The 23,317-nt window shown below is 40.0% G+C and overlaps 1 protein-coding gene across 4 annotated transcripts in view; it reads left to right on the top strand.

Annotated features, from left to right (window-relative positions):
* Nucleotides 1–23,317, top strand: part of Tnpo1 (transportin 1) — an 84,903-nt gene that overhangs the window by 50,824 nt on the left and 10,762 nt on the right. For 3 of the 4 annotated variants that reach the window (XM_076927269.1, XM_076927267.1, XM_076927268.1), the window contains exons 7-21: nt 1,810–1,891; nt 5,376–5,498; nt 7,137–7,255; nt 7,985–8,045; nt 8,614–8,782; nt 11,470–11,622; nt 12,291–12,516; nt 14,000–14,171; nt 15,534–15,620; nt 16,890–16,997; nt 17,160–17,318; nt 17,408–17,495; nt 19,861–19,959; nt 20,170–20,265; nt 22,943–23,018. In XM_076927269.1, coding sequence (XP_076783384.1) covers nt 1,810–1,891; nt 5,376–5,498; nt 7,137–7,255; nt 7,985–8,045; nt 8,614–8,782; nt 11,470–11,622; nt 12,291–12,516; nt 14,000–14,171; nt 15,534–15,620; nt 16,890–16,997; nt 17,160–17,318; nt 17,408–17,495; nt 19,861–19,959; nt 20,170–20,265; nt 22,943–23,018 — 1,818 coding nt within the window. The remainder of the gene's footprint in view (nt 1–1,809; nt 1,892–5,375; nt 5,499–7,136; nt 7,256–7,984; nt 8,046–8,613; nt 8,783–11,469; nt 11,623–12,290; nt 12,517–13,999; nt 14,172–15,533; nt 15,621–16,889; nt 16,998–17,159; nt 17,319–17,407; nt 17,496–19,860; nt 19,960–20,169; nt 20,266–22,942; nt 23,019–23,317) is intronic. The other variant, XR_013108134.1, reaches the window with a different exon arrangement.

Genomic DNA, 23,317 nt, shown 5'->3' with positions numbered 1-23,317 from the left:
TGGATGTCTACAGATCTATCTCCTTCTGTCTCTTTGAGATAACCTTATGATGTTGTTCAGTATGGTCTCACATTACATGTATATCTTGGCCTCCATATGAACCCGGGTTTCTGGGTACAGACCATCACATGTCTCTAGCGTAGTGGTTCTCAACTTTCCTGATGCTGCAACCCTTTAATACAGTTCCTCATATTGTGGTGACCTCAAACCATAAAATTATTTCATTACTACTTTGTAACTGTAGTTTTACTACTGTTGGGAATCATAATGTAAATGTCTGAAATGTAGGGTATCTGATATGTGACCCCTATGAAAGGGTTGTTTGACCTCCAAAGGGGTCACAATCCAGAGGTTGAGAACTGCTGTTCTGGAGTCAGGATTCCATTTAAATGGCAGGTTTTCTCTAGCTGTCTTAGCTCTATTGCTGTGAAGAGAAACCATCATCAAGGTGGCTCTCATAAAGCTTAAATAAATTAAAGCATTTAATTTGGAGCTTGTTTACAGTTTCAGAGGTTTAGTTCTTGTCATGGCAAGAAGCATGCAGGCAGGTGCAGGAGAGCAGTATGTCCTGATGCACAGGCAGAAAGAGAGAAACTGGGTTTGGTGTGGACTTGATGCCTCGGAGTTCGCCCCTGGTGACATGTTCTCTAACAAGGCCACTCCTGTTCCAACAGGGCTGTACTCTCAGTACTTCTTTCAGATAGTTCCACTCCCTGATGACTAAGCATTTTAGGCTCAAATATATCAGCCTGTGGAGGCCATTCTCATTCAAATTTCCAAACTAACACATTCATTAAAATAATCTGTTTTGGGTGTCATTATGGCATACACCTTTGATCCCAGATCTTGGGAGGCAGAGGAAAGTAGATCTTTGAGCTTGAGGACAACTAACTGGGGGTACATAGTAAAAATTGGTCTCAAAAAAAAAAAAAAAAAAAAAAAAAAGTAGAAGTTCCCACTTTGGTTTAAAAATCTCACTTGTTAATGTAAATTTCATGTACATGTAGTTCCTTCTATGTCCTTGTTTAATGACCATAATATCATGCTGGGTTCTAGTGTGTTGTTTGCACACGAACCTTTGATGTTTTTAGCAAATTACATTCATTTAAAATATAGCTCAATAAAGATAATTGGGAGTGATTGCTGCACAGCAAGAAGAGGGCAGACAGTGGGTGCTCACAGGAGTGCTGCTTCACTTTTAAAGTCAGTTTCTGCTACATCTCAGTTCAGAAGAAAGGTGTGATGGTGTCGTGCCACTGAGAAGAACAAAGCGATCACTGCAGGCTGACTGACTGCTCGGGTTGTCAGTGTGGTGATGGGAATGATGAAAGTTCTTTCTATCCACTAAAAGTGTGGATTGAAAACAGACTAAACATTATCTGGCCTAAACCGTATAAGCGTTCCAAAATGGAAATGGAATGGAAACGTGTTTGACTTTGCTTAAGTTTGCTCTGCACTTACTAAATATTCAGATGCTTTAAAGAAAGCACATGCAGTTTTTCTTTAATTTAAAAGTATTTTGTTCTATAGGAAAGAAACTGCACTGTAAAAACACATACTATTTGAGTAAGCCATTTGTATAATATCAAGCAGGTCTTACTCAGAAATTAATTAAATCAAAGTGAATGGCTACATGGCAGGACTATTCTGCTGTTCTTTCTTAAATGCTGGGGCTGCTCCTCAACTGCAGTTCCCGCTCACTACAGTTCTGGCTTGGACTTTAATGGGTATAGACACCATAGTATCTCTGAGATGCACATGGAGTTGGTAACCACAGTAAGCTCATGCTAATGTGTACCTGGCTTCTAGGTCTCACGCTGTTGCCTGTGTCAATCAGTTCATCATCAGTCGGACCCAAGCGCTCATGCTGCACATCGACTCTTTCATTGAGGTAAGGCTCGTCGCTGCCCATGGAGGACTACCCGTGCTGGGACTGGAGTATAGAGACAAACAGTCGTCACCGCTGATGCTATTCAAATTGGATACAGTATTACTAGTTTTTCCTAGCTGAAAATAAAAGCATTTTTTATGTGATAGAACATTGGAAATGTGATCCAGATACCGGTTATGGAGTGAATACATGTAGTTCTGCTTCCTAGCTTGACTGCTTAGAAGTCTTCTTCAATACACCATTGAGTTTGTATATGCATGATTTTCCTAGACCATGAGTAACATTTGAAGCAAGCAGGCAAACTCAGACTGCTTAGTAAGATTGGCTTAAGTTGACCTGTAACAGTCCAAAGGTACATACTAAGTACCATCTTAGTGGCATAAATGCAGAATAAGATCATGCTCATGGGGGCTCACAGAGACTGAACCACCAACCAAAGAGTATTCAGAGGCTGGACATAGGCCCCTACACATTTGTAGCAGATGTGCAGTTTGGTCTCTATGTGGGTCCCTAACAATTGGAACGAGTGGCTGTCTCTGACTCTGTTGCCTGCCATTGGATCCCCTTCCCCTAGTTGGATTGAGTCAGGCCTCAGTGGGAGAAGATGTGTTTAATCATGCCGCCACTTGATGTTCAGGGGTCAGTGGGTACCCAAGGAGGGGCTTTCCTTCTCTGAGGAGAAGGGGGGGAGTAATGGGAAGAGGGATTTGTGAGGTTGGGATGGGGTGGGGGCTGCTACCGGGGTGAATAATACAATAGATTAGTGAAAGAGACTAAGATCATAATATCTAGCCATGATCCATAAGCAGAACAATTCCTTTTCAGAACCTCCTCCTGATTACAGCGAGTATAGCAACTGAAATTCTAAGAAGGGATGGAGTCATTTTAATTTTCTCAACAGCTTCTTTCTGCATTCACTCTGTGGACCAGGCTGGCTTCTTAACTCATGGATCTGCCTGCCTCCACCTCCCCAGTGCTGGGACTAAAGGTGCTCACCACCTCACCCAGCTGTGTTAAAGAATTTGTAAGAAGTAGCGCATACACAAGTCACAGGACATTTTCAGTTCTCTCCTACCTTGTTGAGACTGAGTGTCTTGTTTGTGCTGCTGTGAGACAGACTGCTGGCTGTCAGGCCTTCAGGCTCCCTGGCTCTTCTCCTGTCTCTGCCTCCCAGCTCACTGTCGGCGTTGCTGGCATTGCAAATGAGTATCACTGCATTAGGTTCTTTATTTTCCCCCTTTAAAACAAAACAAAAGATGAGTCCCAGAGGTGAATCTCGGGTCTCTAGGCTTTTGGACACAGCACACATTTAGTCACTGAGCCAGCTTTTGGTGTTTTATGTGTATCCTAGAGTGACCTTGAACTCTTGGTCATCCTACCTCCCATCTCTCAAGTGATGGGGTTACAGGACAACCGGAGAGCACTAGCTTCTGTGCCCGTCCTAAAGTTGGCTTGGTCTTAGTGAAATCTTGTTATAGTCAGAAAGTATCAGTGTGGACCCAAATTCCATGGCAGGCATGTTTCAAATCCTCACCAGGTGGCACATTTCTAATTATTGATCTATAAAATGAATAATATGAGTACCTTGGGCTGTGACAATTGGATATATTACTCTGTTGTCTATTTATGCTCCCATCCCTTAACCTTCTAGAGGAGTTTGTAAGAATCAGCACAGGAGTGGTTACCTTGGTTACTGTTGACTTTCCTCTTTCCTGGCTGGTGGCTGACTTGGTGAATAGCAGCAGTTTTAGGATTACGTTGTTATCCTGCCCGCTCACCACCACCACCACCACCACCACCACCACCACCACCACCACCACCACCACCACCACCCCCACCGCCGCCACCGCCACCACCACCCCCACTACCGCCACCACCGCCACCACCACCACCCCCCCACCGCCACCACCCCCACCACCGCCACCGCCACCACCACCCCCACTACCGCCACCACCGCCACCACCACCACCCCCCCACCGCCACCACCCCCACCACCGCCACCACCACCCCCACCGCCACCGCCACCACCCCCACCACCGCCACCACCCCCACCGCCGCCACCCCCACCACCGCCACCACCACCCCCACCACCGCCACCACCGCCACCACCACCCCCACCATCGCCACCACCCCCACCACCCCCACCACCGCCACCACCCCCCCACCACCACCACCGCCACCACCCCCACCCCCGCCACCCCCACCGCCGCCGCCGCCGCCGCCACCACCCCCACCACCGCCACCGCCACCACCCCCACCACCACCACCACCACTGGTCCAGTAGGGAGTGAGCACTTAGGCCGATGATACAGTGCCATTCGTTTGTTTGATTAGTTTGTTGGTTGGTTCTTTGAAACAGGGGCTGACTCTGTAGCTTAAGCTGGCCTGGAACTTCTGCCTCTGCTTTCAGACTGCTAGGACTGCACATCCAGCAATCTAAAAGAACTTTAAAAAAATTACTTTAAAGTACAGCTGAACAGCTAAGAAGATGGCTCAGTCTGTAAAGTGACTTGAGCTCAGATTCCCAGCACTCAGCATAAAAAGCCAAGCATGGCATTTTGTGCCCGTAACCCCAGCACTGGGGTTGGTTAAAGGAGGGGGGGGGTTCCCTTAAGCTTGATATCCAGGCAGTGTCCAGAAGAGTTGGTAAGGCTTTGGATTCAGTGAGTGAGCTCACCTAATTAAAATGATGATGATGATGACAACGACAATGATGTAGTATATTTTGGCTGTGGGATACCTCTGGTCTCCATGTGCACACACACATGTACTTACCTATATCACACACATATACACTGCACACAAAAACAGGCTGTCATTAAGAATGTTGTTTTAGGCCTGGAGAGATGGCTTAGTGTCAAGAGCATGTACCACTCTAATCTAGAGAACCTGAGTTGATTCCCAGCACCCACGTCAGATGACTCCACCTTTAACTCCAACTCCAAGGAGTGAGACCCTCTTGGCCTCTATGGGCATTTGTACTATGTGCAACCCCCAGACATACAGATACACATAATTAAAAGAAATACTTTTAAATACATGTTCTTATGATGCATATTTTAATCCTAGCACTTGGGCAGCAGAGGCAGGTGGATCTCCATGAGTTCCGTGCTAGCCTTCCTTCTCTACATAAGGTTCCAGGTTAGCCAGCAATACACAAGGAGACTTTTTATCATTAATTGTTTGTAAGGCAATTCTGGGCTTAGGGGAATGTTTATTGGTTTTGGGGGTGTGTGTGTGTGTGCGTGTGTGTGTGTGTGCGTGTGTGTGTGTGTGTGTTGTTTTTTGAAGCAAAGTCTGTAGGATCTCATTCTGGCCTTGAGCTTTAAGGTCTCCCTGCCTTCAGCTGTCATGTTGCTCTATGTCAGGCTTCCAGCTCAGCTGTTTGTACCTGTTACCTTAGCGTTTATATAACAATAAACCATTTTTATTGAATACATGGGGGATGTTAAACCAGGAGGGCAAATGTGCTTCTTGTACACAGAACCTGTTTGCACTGGCTGGGGATGAAGAAGCAGAGGTGCGGAAGAACGTGTGCCGGGCGCTGGTGATGCTGCTGGAGGTCCGAATGGACCGCCTGCTTCCTCACATGCACAGCATAGTCGAGGTAACCAGAGCACACACACTATTACCTCATCTTTTTCTTAAGAGAAGTATTTGGCAAAAGTATGTAATGTAAAGATGATATTTTCTGATTTTCTCTGACACCTTTGAGGGACGAGACATAAAATAGATATGATTGTTTTTAAATTGTAAATCCTCATTGGTCATTTTTTTCTTTTGTGGAATTTAAGATATTATTGGAGGAATTATTTAAAGATAGAGACTAGGTTCTGATCATCATAACTAGAAAATTCTCATTAAAAATGGTATGCCAAGTTACGGGTATTTGGGGGTTATTAGGTTATGTATTCTTGGATTATTAGAAAATAAAATTAAAAATTGAATTATCAGTTTGTAGTTTCATTATCACTATGATTTGTGTGACTTTGTGACTTACTGGAAGGTTGAGGTTTCTAATACAGACAGACATTGGCAAGCTGGTGGTAGAGCACATCCTAGTCTGTAGAGCGAGTTCCAGGACAGCAGGGATTGCACAGGAAAACTCTGGCTGGATTCAACAAACCAGAAGTATAAAAGTTATGTCTTTGAGTCTGTTTTGTCTCAGAAGTCAGCTGTAATAGGTTAAGAATTTGAAGCTAATTAGAAAGTTAAAATTTTTATAACTTGGTGTAGGTCACACCTAAGGAGCCTAATTTATTATTGTGTAATACTTTATTCAGCAGTATTCTGAAGCATAATATTTGACAGGTAGTAGAGCAGGCCTGAGATGGTTTCCATATTTTGCCATGTAGTGTGTTTCAGTCCAAAACAGAGAGTGTACTAGAAATATATCAATTGACTTTGATTCTAGTCCCAGATATACTGGGAAATTGCATGAGTGAATTCAGCTTGGTATGTTCAGAGGTCATAGTAAAACATCCTATTGAAACCACAAATTGTACTTTAGGAATGTTAGAGCTAGGATTTAGTGGTGCATACCTGTGGCCCCAGCACTTTGGAGACAGAAGGGGAGGATCTTAAGTGTGAGTCCAATTGCTGAGATCCTATGCAGAAGACAAAAACAAAAGGGGGAAAAATCTGTTGCCTTTCCAAGTTAAAGTGATTGATTTATGTATCACTTTAAAATATGGAAAAAAGCGGGGCAGTGGTGGCGCACGCCTTTAATCCTAGCACTTGGGAGGCAGAGGCAGGCGGATTTCTGAGTTCAAGGCCAGCCTGTTCTACAGAGTGAGTTCCAGGACAGCCAGGACTACACAGAGAAACCCTGTCTCAAAAAAAAAAAAAAAAAAAAAGAAAGAAAGAAAGTAGTCTGTCTACAAGACACGGCTTGTTATTTTTAAATAACAAGTTTTTGTTTTATTTTTATTTTATTTATTTTATTTTAAGGAAGGTATGTAGAGTTAATTTTGCTTTTCTCTGATTAGCATTGACATGTCAGAAAATATAGCAGTTTCCTTTTGTGCCCCTGCATAGAATCTGATCAATAATGCATACAAATAAAAACTTCATTCTTACGCAGTGGTTCTTAAATTTTAACCTTGTTTTAGAGGCACATAGGGAGCTTTAAAAAAGAGAGAGAAGCACAGGTTGGAAATCGTGATTTACAGTGTAAGGCATCGGGGCTAAATTTATTATTCCTGGTCCATATGAAGCTGGTGAACAGTATGGATTCTCTTCACAGTACATGCTGCAGAGGACCCAAGACCAAGATGAGAATGTAGCTCTGGAGGCCTGTGAATTCTGGCTGACTTTGGCTGAACAGCCAATATGCAAAGATGTACTTGTAAGACATCTGCCTAAGTAAGTACCCTGCACTCGGTGCTGCTTGTCCTCAACACACTCAGACTCTCAGCGCTCGTCCTCACACCACAGACTTCCAAAGTGGCCGCTTTATTATCGCTATCAGTAGGCTTTCAGAATTACCTTTTCAAAAACATGAGAATAGTTTGTTCCTGCGTTGGGGGGGCGAATCCACGGGTGCCAGAACAGGCATGTGGAAGTCAGAACACCGTCCTGAAGTCCTACCTAGACAGATAAGCTTAATTGCAATGTTTACTTATTTTGGTCTTCAATTTTAGAATCTTTTGAGCGTTGAGGTTGGCTGGCCCAAGTTCGTTCCTTCCTTCCTTCCTTCCTTCCTTCCTTCCTTCCTTCCTTCCTTCCTTCCTTCCTTCCTTCCTTGGTTTGTTTTTTTTTTTTTTTTCGAGACAGGGTTTCTCTGTATAGCCTTGGCTGTCCTGGAACTGACTCTGTAGACCAGGCTGGCCTCGAACTCAGAAATCTGCCTGCCTCTGCTTCCCAAGTGCTGGGACTAAAGGCATGCGCCACCACTGCCCGGCTGGCCCAAGTTTCTTAAACCTATCCTGTTTGTATTCTTTGAGTTATTGGGGGAGGAGGGGCCAGTGATGTAGCACTGGATATTCTGAAAGACTATATTGCCTCTTGTTGGTTTAAGTAGTATAGATAAGGTTGTTAAAGAAAACTTAAAACTGTCAGTATTTAGATCTTTGTTTCATGAATTCTTTCTAGGTTGATTCCTGTGTTAGTGAATGGCATGAAGTACTCAGATATAGATATTATCCTGCTTAAGGTAAGGAAACCATTCTCTGACTAGGGAGGATAATATCTATATTGATAATAAAGCTTTGAATTTGATCAGTAGGATGTTTATTTAGAATAGACCCTATGTAAAGACTCCTTATTACATATAGTAGACTTCAAATATTCCTAGATAGAACAAGCATGATGAATTTTCATGGCAATAAGTCATACCTTAATTGACAGTGACTTTGGTTTTTCTTTATTTGGAGTTTTTTTTTTGGGGGGGGGTGGTAGTTGTTGTTTGTAAATTTTTTTTTTTACTCCATCTTATTCTCTCTGAGGTTTATTTTAAATACACTGGGAATCTGATTCAGGTTAGTCTTATTGTACCAAGTAATAGTTGACAGGTCCTATTAAGTTACCAAGTGTCATGTACTTCATTGTCCCTTTCCCAGGGACCTGTTTACTGCAGACGGGAGTAGTTCTCACTCAGGAAATAAACTCCAGAATCCTGTGTGTGACTCAACCCATATAGTGTTCTGGTTCTTTTACTTACATTGGTATTAATAGCTTAAAGTAGAGTAGCCACTGAAGGTTTCTGCCTAAAACAACTACAGGGTGATGTTGAAGAAGATGAGACCATCCCTGATAGTGAGCAGGATATTCGGCCACGGTTTCATCGCTCAAGGACAGTGGCTCAGCAGCATGAGGAGGATGGGATTGAGGAGGAAGAGGACGACGATGATGAAATTGATGATGACGATACAATTTCTGACTGGAACCTGAGTAAGTGAGGATTTGCTACTTAGCCGTTCCTGGCCAGCTTTTACTTAGTCTGATAAGGGTCATCCACTTTGTAGCCTGTATCCATAGTTCTTTCTTGTATCAGTTGGAAGATACTTGCATTGTGTTTCCCATTTTGGTGTGGGGAGTAGTGCTCGATGAATGTTGAGGTCCAGGTTTTTATGTGGACTGACTTCTTCTGTTGGCAAATGTATTCAGTACAAGGCCACTGGGCCATGGGACTCTGACCACAGCATGCTCTTCATGGGGCTGCACCGATGTACTTCCCACACCAGCACCAGTGTCTGTTTCTCATGTTCATGTCGCTTGTCCTGTTGTCACTAATGAATATAACTAGGAATCTTGGGTTTTTATTTTCATTATAGCATGTTCTTGTAATTAATGATCATCATATTTACCTTGTTTGTTGGATTATTCTCCTAGTCAGAGTCTCACTGTGTAGCCCCGGATGGTCTGGATTTCACTGTCTAGACCAGGCTGACCTCTAAATTATATCAGTCCATTTGCCTTTCGTTTCCTGAGTGCATAGATTACTGCCATGCACCATTACTGTGCCCTGAACATCATTGCATTATTTAAAAGGCTTCTCCTGTCTTCCCAGCAAGTTTTTGTGTGCTTGATATAATTGGCATTAAGAATAGGGAGGTTCTCCATTTTGTTTTCTCCCTCCCTGACAAACCTGAAAACTCATCACCTGTAGAACTGGCATTCTGACCCATGTCCCAGTTTTTGTTTTAAGTTGCTGTTATTTGGTTTAAGTGTTTGCCTGCATGTCTCTACATCAAGTGATTGGTGCCTGAGGAGGCCAGAAGAGGGCATCAGATACCCTGAAAGTGCAGTTACAGGTGGTTATGAGCTACCATGTGAGTGCTGGGAATTGAACCCCAGTCCTGCAAGAGCAGCAAACTACCTGCTGAGCCATCTCTCCAGTCTGGTGCCCACACTCGCTCTTAATTGAAGAGTAGCAGCCTGCTTGCTTACCTGGTTTGGACTGAAGCCTTGGAATTCCACCTGGAGGCCCTTATCACATTCTTTTTCAGCCATAGACTAGATCATGGCGAGTCTTCTAAAAACTAGTTCTAATTTTACAAAATAATTGGATCTACATGTCAAGGAAGACTGCATGCTACTGCCTCTAGCTTAATATACTGAAATGCCATTTATTTCCTTGGTTAAAAGATGCCCTTAGCCGCCACAGTGTGGTACCCACGTGGTGAGAACCTCGGCTTGTGGCTCTTCTTTTGGTTTTTCTTGTTTTTAAACCCCGCTGCTCTAGTTTAGGATTTCCTACCCTTGACATTATTCACATTTGAGTTCAGATAATTTCATTTTTTGAGGATTGTCCTATACATTATAATATGCTGCTTTTTTACATACAAATTATGGCAATCAGCAGTGTCCCCATACATTACTAGACACCCCTACAACTAAAACACCCTGGTATGGACTCACCCCTTATTAATTTAAAGTGTTGGAATTTTTAATAACTTATGATTGTCTTGTGATCTGTGTCACCCTAGAGTACATAATTTCTATTTTGCCTGCTTAATTTCGTACGTGTAATCTTAAAGCTTTTAGATGTCTTATTTGCTATGCACTGTGCCAGAGACTTTGTGCACATCACATGTAATCATTCCAGTAACCTTAGGTAAGAAGGGACTCCTGAAGAGCGGTGAAGATAGACGGGCTGATAGCAAGTGCTTATATCCCATTTACCTTCGTGCCCTGCCAGGAGCTATTTGCACATATGGAAAATCCTATTGAGCCTTTTAGTGGAAATGCCAAGTTTCTAAAATTGACACCAGATTATATATAGTATGCTACTCTTCTGAGTATCTTCAGCACACAGAAAATTTCTTCTGTTGTTTGCCTGTATGCTATTCATTTATGCAAATCTACCATTTGTATAATTAAGACTTTCTATCAGATTAAGTGTTTATTGTTGGCAATATAGCAGCTTTTACTATTATATAGAATATAGCAGCTTTTACTATTATATAGAATATAGCAGCTTTTACTATTATATAGAATTTTTGCTGCTAACTAAAGTTTGTGATCAACTATTTGCTCATATTTGTTCATATTGAAAAAAGTTTATGCTTTATATCCTTATTATTTTAATTATCTTGTTAATGAAATCTTAGCTGGGTTATAGTCCTTTGTAAAAAAAAAAAATTTCTGCCATTTTTTATTTTATATGGTAATTACTTTTAATTTATACTTGTTTAACTCCCAAATAAGAAATGATAGACTTGATTCCCAATTAACGGCTACTTAGAACCCTTATATAGAACTCAGTTTGTATTTTGTATATTGTTTACTCATTAGTTTTATTTTTGAGACAGGGTATAATGTAGCCTTAACTGACCTGGAACTCAGTGTCAAGCAGGCTGGCTTTTGAGAGATTCCCCAAATGCTGGGGTTGTAAACATAAGCCACCAGGCCTGGCCCCAGGTAGAACTCAGTCTTAAGTGTGACCTTGTGTTTGCTTGCTTAAAGTGAGTACATTTTGTCATGGAATTTTAACAATAGCCATGGCCTTTTAGAAGCATTGGGTTGAATAGAACATTTGACTTTCCAAAAGGATATAGGAAAATTCTGTAATCAAGTACAAAAAAAAAAGTATTTTAGTAAATTGGCTAATTCTGTCACAATCTTCATTTCCTCAGGAAAATGTTCTGCTGCTGCTCTCGACGTTCTGGCAAATGTTTATCGTGATGAGCTTTTGCCCCACATTTTGCCACTTTTGAAAGAATTGCTTTTCCATCATGAATGGGTTGTAAAAGAATCTGGTATCCTGGTTTTAGGAGCAATTGCTGAAGGTAAGTCCAGCTTGAATTACAAGGTTTTTGATAGATATTAATAAGGCTAAGCTACTGTGAGGAGTTGTTAACTAAGTAAGCTGAGACTTGGCCCTAAATTTACGTACTTCCTGGCTCTGCTTGCAATGCCAGATGTGGTACACAAGATCAGTCCACACAACTAAAGAGATGGCTGAGTTCAGAAGCCACCCTAAGGTAAGCTTCTACTAGGTATAAACAATTGCAGACTTACGTCTGATCCCAGCCAGCTATTTCGACCATATGCTGTATGTGTGTTTTTGTCATAGTAAATGAAACTAAAAGAAATCAGATGCATGAGGGCTATTTCTTGTAAAATAACTTTATTCCCCAGGTAAATCTAGAAATTTGATAACATTATCTAGGAACTTGTCATCATTATTTTATGTCCTATCTTTATATCTGTCACAAAATATTTATAGTCACTTTTGAAAACCAGAAATTTTATGACAAAAAAAAATGGAATAAAATCTTAACCTCCTTTAAGATACCTGGGAACAATTAACTCTGATTTGTTACTTTTCAATAGTTTGGTGTCAGCTTTTCTATTTGTAGCACTGGAAATACATTAAATGTTTCTTTATGGATGCCATGTTCTTTCTATATACATTTGAGTTTAGCACTTTTGAAAGATTGCTGTTCTTTCCTAGGTTGCATGCAAGGCATGATTCCATATCTGCCCGAGCTCATTCCTCACCTTATTCAGTGCCTCTCTGATAAAAAGGCTCTTGTTCGTTCCATCACCTGCTGGACTCTTAGCCGCTATGCACACTGGGTAGTCAGCCAGCCACCAGATACATACCTGAAGCCATTAATGACAGAATTGCTGAAGCGTATCCTGGATAGCAACAAGAGAGTACAAGAAGCTGCTTGCAGGTAGGACAGATACATAACGCAGTGTCCATTATAAAGATGGGAGCCTGGTTTCGAACCAGAGATTTTTATACCACAAAATGCTGCAGTTATGATGGGAAATTTAGGTTTTGTTGGTTAAATATTAATAGCACTAATTGGCTCTGGAGTGTTTACACATTGCCATTTCATGGGTGCTCAGAAATATTTTTACTAATGGTTTTAACTAAACAAAATGGGACTCTTAGTTAAAGGTATAAACCTTTGATTTCTTCCTCATTCCATCATCTAAAGTGTTTTTTTTTTCTAAAAAGTATTTTAATGGTCTGGAGAGATGGTTCAGCAGTTAAGAGCACTGACTGTTCTTCCAGGTCCTGAGTTCAATTCCCAGCAACAACATGGTGGCTCACAACCATCTATAATGGGGCATTGTACTGTGTACTCACATAAATAAAACAAAGAAATACATTTTTAGAAAAAGGAACCAGGCAGTGAGGACATATTCCTTTGTATGCAGATCTCTAAATTTGAAGTCAGCCTGGTCTATGGAGCAGGTTCCTGGACAGCCAGGGCTACACATAGAAACCCTGTATCAGGGGCTGGAAAGATGGCTCAGTGGTTAAGAGCACTGACTGCTCTTCCAGAGGTCCTGAGTTCAATTCCCAGCAACCATATGGTGGCTTACAGCCATCTATAATGGGGTCCGATGCCGCCTTCTGCTGTGTCTGAAGATAACTACAGTGTAGTCATATAAATAAAATAATCTTTTTTTAAAAAAAATAAGGAAACCCTGTATCAAAAACAAAAATAAAACAAAACAAAAATGAAAGGAAAACTAAGGCCAAGATGTTGTTCCATTTGTAGAGTAACTGCTTATTAACATACATAAAGTCCTGGGCTTCATCCTCAGGACGTGACTTGGACATGGTGATGTATGCCTGTCATGTCAAGACCAAAGGTGAGGATCGGTCCAGGTCATTTCTGGGCTACATAGCAAGTTTGAGGCTAGTCTAGACTACCAGCTGTAGTGGTGCCAGCTTTAGTCTCAAACTTAGGTACAGAGGCAGGTTGTGGTTCTGTGTTCAATGCCACAGTGGCTACAAAGTGGTTCAAGGCCAGCAGAGCTACATAATGAGACCCTGTCTTTAAATTTTAGAAAGAGAGAGGTTGAGCTGGGGAGATGGCTCAACACTTACAGACACTGAACTGCTCTTACAGAGGGCCCGGGTTCAGTTCCCAGCAGTACATGTCTACTCACCACCATCTATAATTCCATTTCAGGAATTAGATGCTTGTTATGATTGTCAAGAGCTCCTGCACACACATGGTGCCACGTACACAGACTCGAGCATCTACACATAAATAATTTTTAATGAAAAATATTTTAAACCCAAAGTAAGCATACAGAGTGAATCAGTGAGATATATATGATGTAAAGTGTAATCATCTACGGACTGAGACTTCATTTGTTGTTTTTCATTTTGTTTGTTTGTTTTTCTAATTGTAGTGCCTTCGCTACATTAGAAGAGGAGGCTTGTACAGAGCTTGTCCCTTACCTTGCTTATATACTCGATACCCTCGTCTTCGCCTTCAGCAAATACCAGCATAAGAACCTGCTCATTCTGTATGATGCCATAGGGACCCTGGCAGATTCAGTGGGACATCATTTAAACAAACCAGTAAGGCCCTGAGAGTGACTGCTATGGGGACATTACAATAAGCTGCAATCAATGCATAGTGAATATTCCAAAGTAAAAAGACTGGAAAGTATGAACAGTGAGCTTTTCCACCTTTGAAAATATAAATCTTAAAGAGGTAGCAGTTCAAATAAGCTTATGGTTAGTACAGAAATTAGTAATAGCATATCATGAACACAGTTTAAAGTGTCCGGAGTAAAGATGGTAGATTTTATACTCTGGATTTGCTCATTTACGTAGTTCCCTGTAAGTACCATTTCATTAACACTGCCTTCAAAGATGCTGCATCTGTTCACGTTACTTCCTCTTCAGAGTGTGCAGGGCATTAGGGGTCTACTATATGAAACAGAATGGAAAGGACAGGCTGAAATGCTGAACAGCAGTGCAGAGTGTCTTGTCTGTGGTGCTTTCTAAAACGTAAGCTGAGTCAAATGTCTCTGCTGATGACTGTCTGATAAGGTATATGGTCACTGTAGGAAATGTGTTATTAGTAATCGTAACTCACTCTTGTTTTAAATTATGCTCAAAATTCAAGCAAGACGCTTTGTAGGTTTGCTTTTATTTTGCTTTGATATTGGCTGGTTTGGTTAGTTGAGGAGTTAGGTCACATTTTAACCTTTTGTTTAATTAATGTGATATTATAAAACAAGTCATGTTATAGGCCACAGCCAGCCCTTCCCACACCAAAACAGTTTATCACTTGAGAATAAAACTTGTGATTTGGGCTGAAGAGATGTTTCTGTGGTTAAGAGCACTGGCTGTTCTTCCAGAGGTCATGGTTTCAATTCCCAGCACCCACATGGTGGCTCACAACCATCTGTAATGTGATCCGATGCCCTCTTCTGGTGTGTCTGAAGAGAGCAGTGGTGTACTCATATACATAAAATATATAAATAAATCTTTTTTTTTTTTTTTAAAACTTGTGATTTAACAAGTTACAGATGATGCTGGGTTTGATGACACAACTTAGTACCAGCACGTGGGAGGCAGAGGTCAATGGATCTCAGGCTTTGGGGCCAGCTCTGACTACATAGTAAATTCCAGGCCAGGGCTGCATAGTAAGACTGTTGGGGGCGGGGGGAGGACTAGTGGGTTTTGATGGAATTACGGTACTTACTGATACCACAATTTCTTTTATAAAAGATATAGATTACTTTAAATCAGGGTCATATGAATTAAAAGGTGGAGACAGAGCAGAAAAAAAAGGTTAAGGGAACTATGAAGAGTATGTCTTAAAATGTGAAAATTCAGCACAGTCGCTCCAGACGGGTTTTAATTTACATAGACGTAAGACGGACATGTCTGCAAATGGTGAAGCCTTTTGTTTTTCATTACTGTAAACAGGAATATATTCAGATGCTAATGCCTCCTCTGATCCAGAAATGGAACATGTTAAAGGATGAAGACAAAGATCTTTTCCCTTTACTCGAGGTATACTGACCTGGTGATGTTTAGTTATTCTGACAGTGTCATTTAATCACAGACATACATATCCTGAACCAAAATGTGTATATGTGGTAAAATATCAGTTTTTCAGAACAATTTCTGTTGAGTTGTAGAATAGGCATATAACTTGCTTTTTGCAGAATTTGGTTTTTTGACAGTAGAATGTATCTTGGTCATATTTAACCCAAATTACCTCTCCCACTGTTAAAATTGCAACACCCACCCACCCTACCACTCACCCAAAGTACATGTCTCCTAGGGTCTGGAATTAAAAGAGTATATCACCATATCTTGGTTTGGTTTTGGGTTTTTTGTTTTGTTTTGTTTTTTTGTTTTGTTTTTTCATAAATAACCTGTTGATTCTAGTTAATATTGACTTCCTGTATGTTCGTGGGTATGGGACTGTCTACTAGAACATGAGCTACCTACCAGAGGCCACACCCCTAAAGAAAACTGCTTATCCTGTTGTTTAGTAGTTTTGTCAGTTACCAACTAGGGGTGGCCCTCACAGTCCCCTCCCATCTGTTCTAGAATATTGACTAGCTTGATGTTGTGCCATTGTGAGTTCCTGAGTGTAATGACCGAGTCATATCCAGAAGACAGCATATCCTAGCACTATTCCTCACCCTCCATCTTTTATCTTCTTCCTAACCCCTCTTCTTTGATGTTCACTGAATTTGGAGTGGGGTTATATATAGCTCATTTAGGGCTGAGCATTCAGAAGTCATACTCAGCTTTTGACTGCTTCCCAATGCAAGAAAAGAAGCTTCTCTGTCCAAGGTTAAAGGTATCATTAATTTATGACTACTTAGCCTAGGTACCGAGTATGAAGTATGTTCCTGCAGAACAGGCCTCTGATGAAATTATAAAGTAATTGGTTATTTTGTTAACAGTCATGCCACTACTGTACCATAGGCACAATAGTCTACCTGACAGACTTACGTCCTCAAACTCAAAAATCTGTTGTTATGTTCAAGTTACATGTCATATTTGTTATACACAAACGTGTACATGTCCTCTACACGTTGTGTACAGTTTAAATCATATGTAGATTACTTATAATACCCGATACAGTGTTAGGTTAAGTTCTTATCTGATGAATTGACAAATTTACTATGAATCAAGTTTAAGAAGATAAGCCTGCCATGATAGCATTATAGAATCAGTTCATAAATGAGACCTTTTTACTTGCTTTAAAGCACTTGTATTCTCTACTGTATCTAAAACTTAGTGTGTGTGCTTGGTTCTTTTTAGTGCCTCTCATCTGTTGCCACAGCCTTGCAGTCTGGCTTCCTTCCGTATTGTGAACCTGTATATCAGCGTTGTGTAAACCTAGTACAGAAGACTCTAGCACAAGCCATGGTATGTGTGTATATACATTTTTTTTTTTTTAAGTTATTTTCTCCTTCCTCACTGTCAAACTTTTCTTAGAGATAGGTATAAATAATGAGTGTGTGTGTGTGTGTGTGTGTGTGTGTATACTTTTTCAGTGTGCAGCAATAAAGATAATATATTTAATTTCAGCTAAACAATGCTCAACCAGAGCAATATGAAGCTCCAGATAAAGATTTTATGATTGTGGCTCTTGACTTACTCAGTGGCCTGGCTGAAGGCCTGGGAGGCAACATTGAGCAGCTAGTGGCCCGAAGTAACATCCTAACACTAATGTATCAGTGCATGCAGGTAAGACTTTTAAAGACTTGTACCAGTGGGTGACTTGGAACCTGCTTCTTTGTTGTTACAAGAAGTTAATTTCTTCTTACTTCTTACAGGATAAAATGCCCGAAGTTCGGCAGAGTTCTTTCGCATTACTAGGTGATCTGACTAAAGCTTGCTTTCAGCATGTTAAGCCTTGTATAGGTAAGGATGTTTTCTGCTTTGGCTGTGAGGTGTTCTATCTGTTTTAATTGTTTATTTTATCTTTTTAAAAAAAGTGCACACTTTACAGGATTGGGGGAACTGTGTCATTTCCTTTAACATCTACTGAATTACCACTGTATCTGGGGGTGTTTGAATAGTATCAGTTTATAAAGAATGTTAGGTTGCAATTGTTTAATTAATGTAGCATTAACTTATAACAATATGAATTTGTTTTTTGGTTTTGGTTTTTGTCTTCTTATGTAGTTCTGACTGGCCTAGATTTCCTGCCTCTGCCTCCCAGCACTGGGGTTAAACATGTGCCATCACACCCAGTAGGAATATGCTTTTGAATCTTAACTGTTTCTAGATTTTAAATAATGTCAATGATATGTTAAGTCGTTCAAGTTTTGACTTAGTACTCTAAATTATAATACATTGTAATGAGAAGCTACTTACATAAATGTGTAACAAACCTTTTGGTGATACTCATTAAGCCATGTTTTCCGTGTTGCTTGTTGTTTATAGATGCAAAGACCATGATTTTTTTTAATGATAATATTTTTATTGGACATTTTATTTATTTATATTTCAGATGTTATCCCATCCCCCCCCATAAACCCCCTGTCCCATCCCCCCTCCATAAACCCCCTTTCCCACCTCCCCCATAAACCCCCTGTCCCATCCCCCCCCATAAACCCCCGTCCCATCCCTCCCCCATAAACCCCCGTCCCATTCCCCCCGCCCCCATAAACCCCCTGTCCCATCCCCCCTCCCATTTGCTTTTATACCATTTTAATTACATGCAAGTATTAAGATCAGTTCTAGGTTGAGGAACTAGCAATACAATAGATGCAGATAGTCAAGGAACAAGCAAGACAATAAACACCAATAATCACTATTTCTAAGGGCTTATCAGGATGACCAAAATATCTGAGCCTACTTCCCTATTCTAGCCCAAAGTCATTTTCATGCCTGAAGTCTACTTCTTTGTTCTAGCCTAAGAAAATACCTAATGTCAGATTCCTGCCAGGCAGCTCCTAAAGCTCTCCACTTATGACTGCATAAATAAGACTGGACTTGTCTTAGGTTGTTCTGACAAGAATGCCTTCCTTACCCATTGTGGAATATGCATTATCAAAAGCAATGCATTTATGTCTTAGGTGGGTAAGGCTCTGTGTAGAATCTTACCTGTCCTTGGCTTGCCAGCCTGTTAATTTAATAACTTTGTCTGAGGGCCCATTTTCAGTTTCAGGTCATGTACTTTGGCTGCCACCATGTTGTTGATGTAAACTCATTATTTTCGAACTTAACTCTTAAGTCTCTTTCTTGTAATGGTTTTTCATTGCTAAAAGGATCCAAGATTTTGTCATGAGTTTACAGTCATTTTAGTGTACTGATCCCACCTCTGATGCCTTTAACACACACTCCATTTCTCAGTATTTGCTGTAAATTAACAGTTAAGTCTAGACACTAAGCTTCAATTTGATTCCAGGCTTTAGAGTAGAGGTCTGTGGGTTTATCAGGGTTTTTTTGTGAGTTTGTTGTTTGTTTGGTTGGTTTTTCTAAAGTTTTCATAGATGGTTGTATATGTTTGTTTTTATTTAAAGATTATTTGTATTGATGTTCATATGTGTATGCCAGCATGCATTAGTAGACTGTTTGTAGACACATCCAACGAGGCCAAAGGACAGTGTCTCCTGTAGCTAGTTACAATTTGAGCCACCTAATATGACTGCTGGGAACTGAATATTGGTCCTCTCAGAAAGCAGCAAGTTCTTTTAGACATTGAGCTATTTTTCTCTCTGGCTCCAGTTTTTTTATACTTCTTTAGAAGATATTTGGAAAGTAGCTGTCCCTCTTTTTGGTGATATTATCAACCACAATGGTTATTAAATTGATAGTGGTTCTCAACCTGAATTAGGTTTGCTGTCTGTGGAGTTGTACAGTATGTAGACATTCTGTTTAACATAGATTAGTATTACTAGTGTTGATGGGGGGAGGTGTGCGCGTCTAGACACACATAGGCAGGCAGTCAGGCACACATCCAGACACAGAAGGTAAAAGTAAGTGCAATAGTGAACTGCTACCTGAAGCGTACTTAATACTGAAGCCTCGTGGAAATTCAGTAGCTTGATGCTGCCTCTTGTAGTTTTAAAGAAAGTATTACCAGCTCCTTTAAAGATACTTATTTTCATATTTTTATCAGTTTCAGAATTGATACTGTATTGTTTGTTTTATTATAAAACTTATTTTAGCTTTGATTTCAGTTTCTATCTAGATTTCCTCTAAAAGTAAAAAGCTTGCTGTTGACAAGTGTACTGCATAGCTGTATTTCATTCTTTTGTTGTTGTTTTTGTTTTCCTAGCTGATTTCATGCCAATATTGGGAACCAATCTAAATCCAGAGTTTATTTCAGTCTGCAACAATGCCACCTGGGCGATTGGGGAAATATCAATTCAAATGGGTGAGATTGTTTTCCTTTGAGCTGTATGCCTTAATCATCTTCATCACCGTTCTGCCTTATTTTTGATTTTTTTTAAGTTTCTGTGTGAGTTGAGGGAGGGAGGGAGGAAGGGAGAGTGACTGACTGACTTGTTCACAGTTACAAGGGAAGCCGAGTGTTAGTGACAGTGTCTGAAGTGTCTCGTTGCTCTCTCTTCCTGTGACGTAATAGGTATAGAGATGCAGCCTTACATCCCCATGGTATTGCACCAGCTTGTGGAGATCATTAACAGACCCAACACCCCAAAGACGCTGTTGGAGAACACAGGTACCACGGGACTGGAGCGGCGAAGGGAAAATGATTTGCTTCCTGACTTTAAACTGAGATGCATAGAGGAAGCAAAGCAAAGCTTTGAAAGCCCAGCTGCTGACTGTTTGCCGTGTATTTGAATTCTTGATAATAATGTCTTAGTTTAGCTATGTCCCATAGCCAGTTTACAGAAACATTGAAAAAAATTTTTACTAATTCTTATTTAGTGCTGTCTAAAATGTATTTTTGCTAAGATACAATAAAAAATAATAAATAAGATCAGTTGTTGAGTCAGTAATTTTTATATGGCCAAAACCAGATTGTAATATTCAGCAACTGATTGGCTACAAATGGCATATGTATGTATTTTTGTATTTCATCCTAAAATCTTTTTAAACCAGGAACTTAAGTGGTTCCTGGTGGGGTTTTTCTTCAGAGGCTTGTTTGTCTTCTGCGTTTATAGAAAGCATGTTGGTGTTAAAGAATGCCTTCCATACACTAGCACACGTAGGGGGTCCATCCTTTTCCCTCCACTCTCTCTGACTGTTGCTAGTTAATATTTAAGTTTCATTTTTGTTTGGGGACATTTCTTTCTTTATATGCTGAGGTAATGATTCTAGTACTTTCTTCATAGTTAATGTGAGTACTACCACTATCGCTAGATAAAGATTAAAATAAGGTTTTCTAAATATGAAAGTTTTCAGACATTTTAATTTCATATTTTTTAATTACACAGTTTACCCTCAAGTAACTAAAGTTTATAATGTTTATTGGTATGGAAGGAAATCTTAATTATGGAACAGTTATCTGGCTGATTGACTGTATGGGTACTGTTTAGTTCAAAGTAAATTACATTCTCTATTGGAAAACTGTGTTTAGGGTGGTTTTGAAATCTTGGGAGATCTTTATCTTCCTAGAAAGCAGTACCTATATATGACATTCAGAATGGAAATACTTGGCTATTATAAAAAGTATTGTTGAACCTAAAGAAAAGTTTCTATTTATCTTTAAATGTGAATGCATTACTGCAAATAAATGTTGAGTGTAATGTATGCTGAAGTTTCTTGTGGGATATCAGCTGGTGGATGTCTTCATATTTCCTTTAACAAATTGGCTTTATTAGATAATACTCTGGCATGATCACACCCAAGTAATAATAGAATAGCTGATAATGCCATACAAGTTGATGGGATGAATCAGGATGAGAAACACTCCAGATTCGTGGAGTTACATCTGCCACAAGTGGCTACATAAATTACTGACTTCTTCATTCCTTGCCCAAAACAATGGGTTTTAAGCTATTAAATCAACATACATTTTAGCAACTTAATTACCATATCCTCACTATTTCCTGAGCTCAATTCCTTAGTGTGTTGTACTTGTTTTTCCAACTAGTATATCCTACACTGAACTTTTTCAATGGACCATCATCTGCTCTCGCATGTCTCATTGGATTGTTCATACTTGCCTGTTTAATGAGAATGTTGCATAGTTTGTGTCTTTTGAACATAGGTTTTCTTTCTCTTGCTTCATATGAATCTGCTGAATTTTAGTATTATCTGTGTAGTTTGCTTCAAGTAATCCTTAAACATTTTTCTTTACCCCTGACCCCCCCCCCTTTTTTTATAAAAGGTTAACCTGTAAGTTTTTGAGAGAACACCATTAAAGCACCTACCTCATAGTTTGTTTTCTGTTTGTATTTTACCCGTTGTGTATAAATGTATTTACATGTATGTACCTTTGAATTGCAAGATGCAGTTCTGAGTTGCAGCTGTTTTAGCTCTTTGTACATTTCAGGAATTCCTTAATTTTGATGGAGAGTGTTTGCCCACTTCAGTTTTTTTAAAAGTCAGATAATGTACTATGGTCTTATCTATTTTGTATCAGCCCTTTTATAAGCCTTTTTCCCTGTAGTCCATATCACCTGTCATTACAGTGGACTATGTAAATTTATCTCCTTTACTAGAATTTATCTTGTATGTGGTTAGAAGCTAGTGTATTGTTAACCTGAGTTATCAGAGGACAGTCAGAGTGGAATCTGATATGCTGGAGCAATTTTCAGTGTTTCATTCATTAAACACCATGGTACTTAATGTCTGACAACTGATTTTGACACAAGCAACAAAGTCCCATTAGTTTGAGAAAAGTTAACTTAAAAGCTACCAAAATTTGGATTAATTTCCCTAGGTGATTTTTAAAGGTTGTAATCACTTACAAAAAGTTGAAATTTTGAACTAATACAGCTACAGAGATTGATGTCTGGATAAACCATGCATAAATGTAATCACACTTCCTGATAATTCTTGGGGAAAGAATTCATCCTCTGCAATGCTGAGTGGCTTTGAATGAAGATCCTCTAACCCGCTCACTTAATCACTCAGCTCTTACCAATACTTGAAATTTAGGTGAGCATGAACAACACTGGACGGTTTTTGGTGTTCTCTCAATCTTTAGTTACTTTAATCCCTTTTGTTTTCCTTTTCCAAGAGTATGCCATATATGTTGCTGCCCCTTCCATCAGGGGGTGGTAATAACCAGCACTGGTGAGATCTTATGTTTATTATCATACACAAATTCTGTTGGTTTCTGTTTCTGAGTTATTTGTTGTTTTTTCTTTATTTTTTCTCCTTCCCCCTCATTTGCTCATGTCTTGGTTGGCGTTTGGTGGTGTATAACCGTGATTGCGTTACCTTAGCAATAACAATTGGTCGTCTTGGTTACGTTTGTCCTCAAGAGGTGGCCCCCATGCTACAGCAGTTTATAAGACCCTGGTGTGTATTATTCAATCTTTTTTTTTTAATTCATTTTTCTTCACTCTTTCTTTCTCTATCTCACTTTTAGATATATTTTCAGTTGGTTACAAAAATCACAATCCTTAATCATTGCCAACCATGTGACTAATCTTGTCCTATCAGGTTTGTGAGGTTTTTCAGTAGTATCGTCATGTATATATATTTTATGTTGTGGCTAACAACTAATGGCTGCATGGGATAAGGTTGTCACATGCTTGCTGTGTTTAAAAGCTTGATTATACATAAAAGCATTTAAATATCCACCAGAAAAATTAAGA

This window comes from Arvicanthis niloticus, chromosome 29 (genome assembly GCF_011762505.2).
Source record: "Arvicanthis niloticus isolate mArvNil1 chromosome 29, mArvNil1.pat.X, whole genome shotgun sequence".
In the NCBI taxonomy this organism is placed as follows: Eukaryota; Metazoa; Chordata; class Mammalia; order Rodentia; family Muridae; genus Arvicanthis; species Arvicanthis niloticus.
The sequence above is the reverse complement of the archived record's forward strand: the minus strand, read 5'-3'. Positions and strand labels throughout refer to the sequence as shown.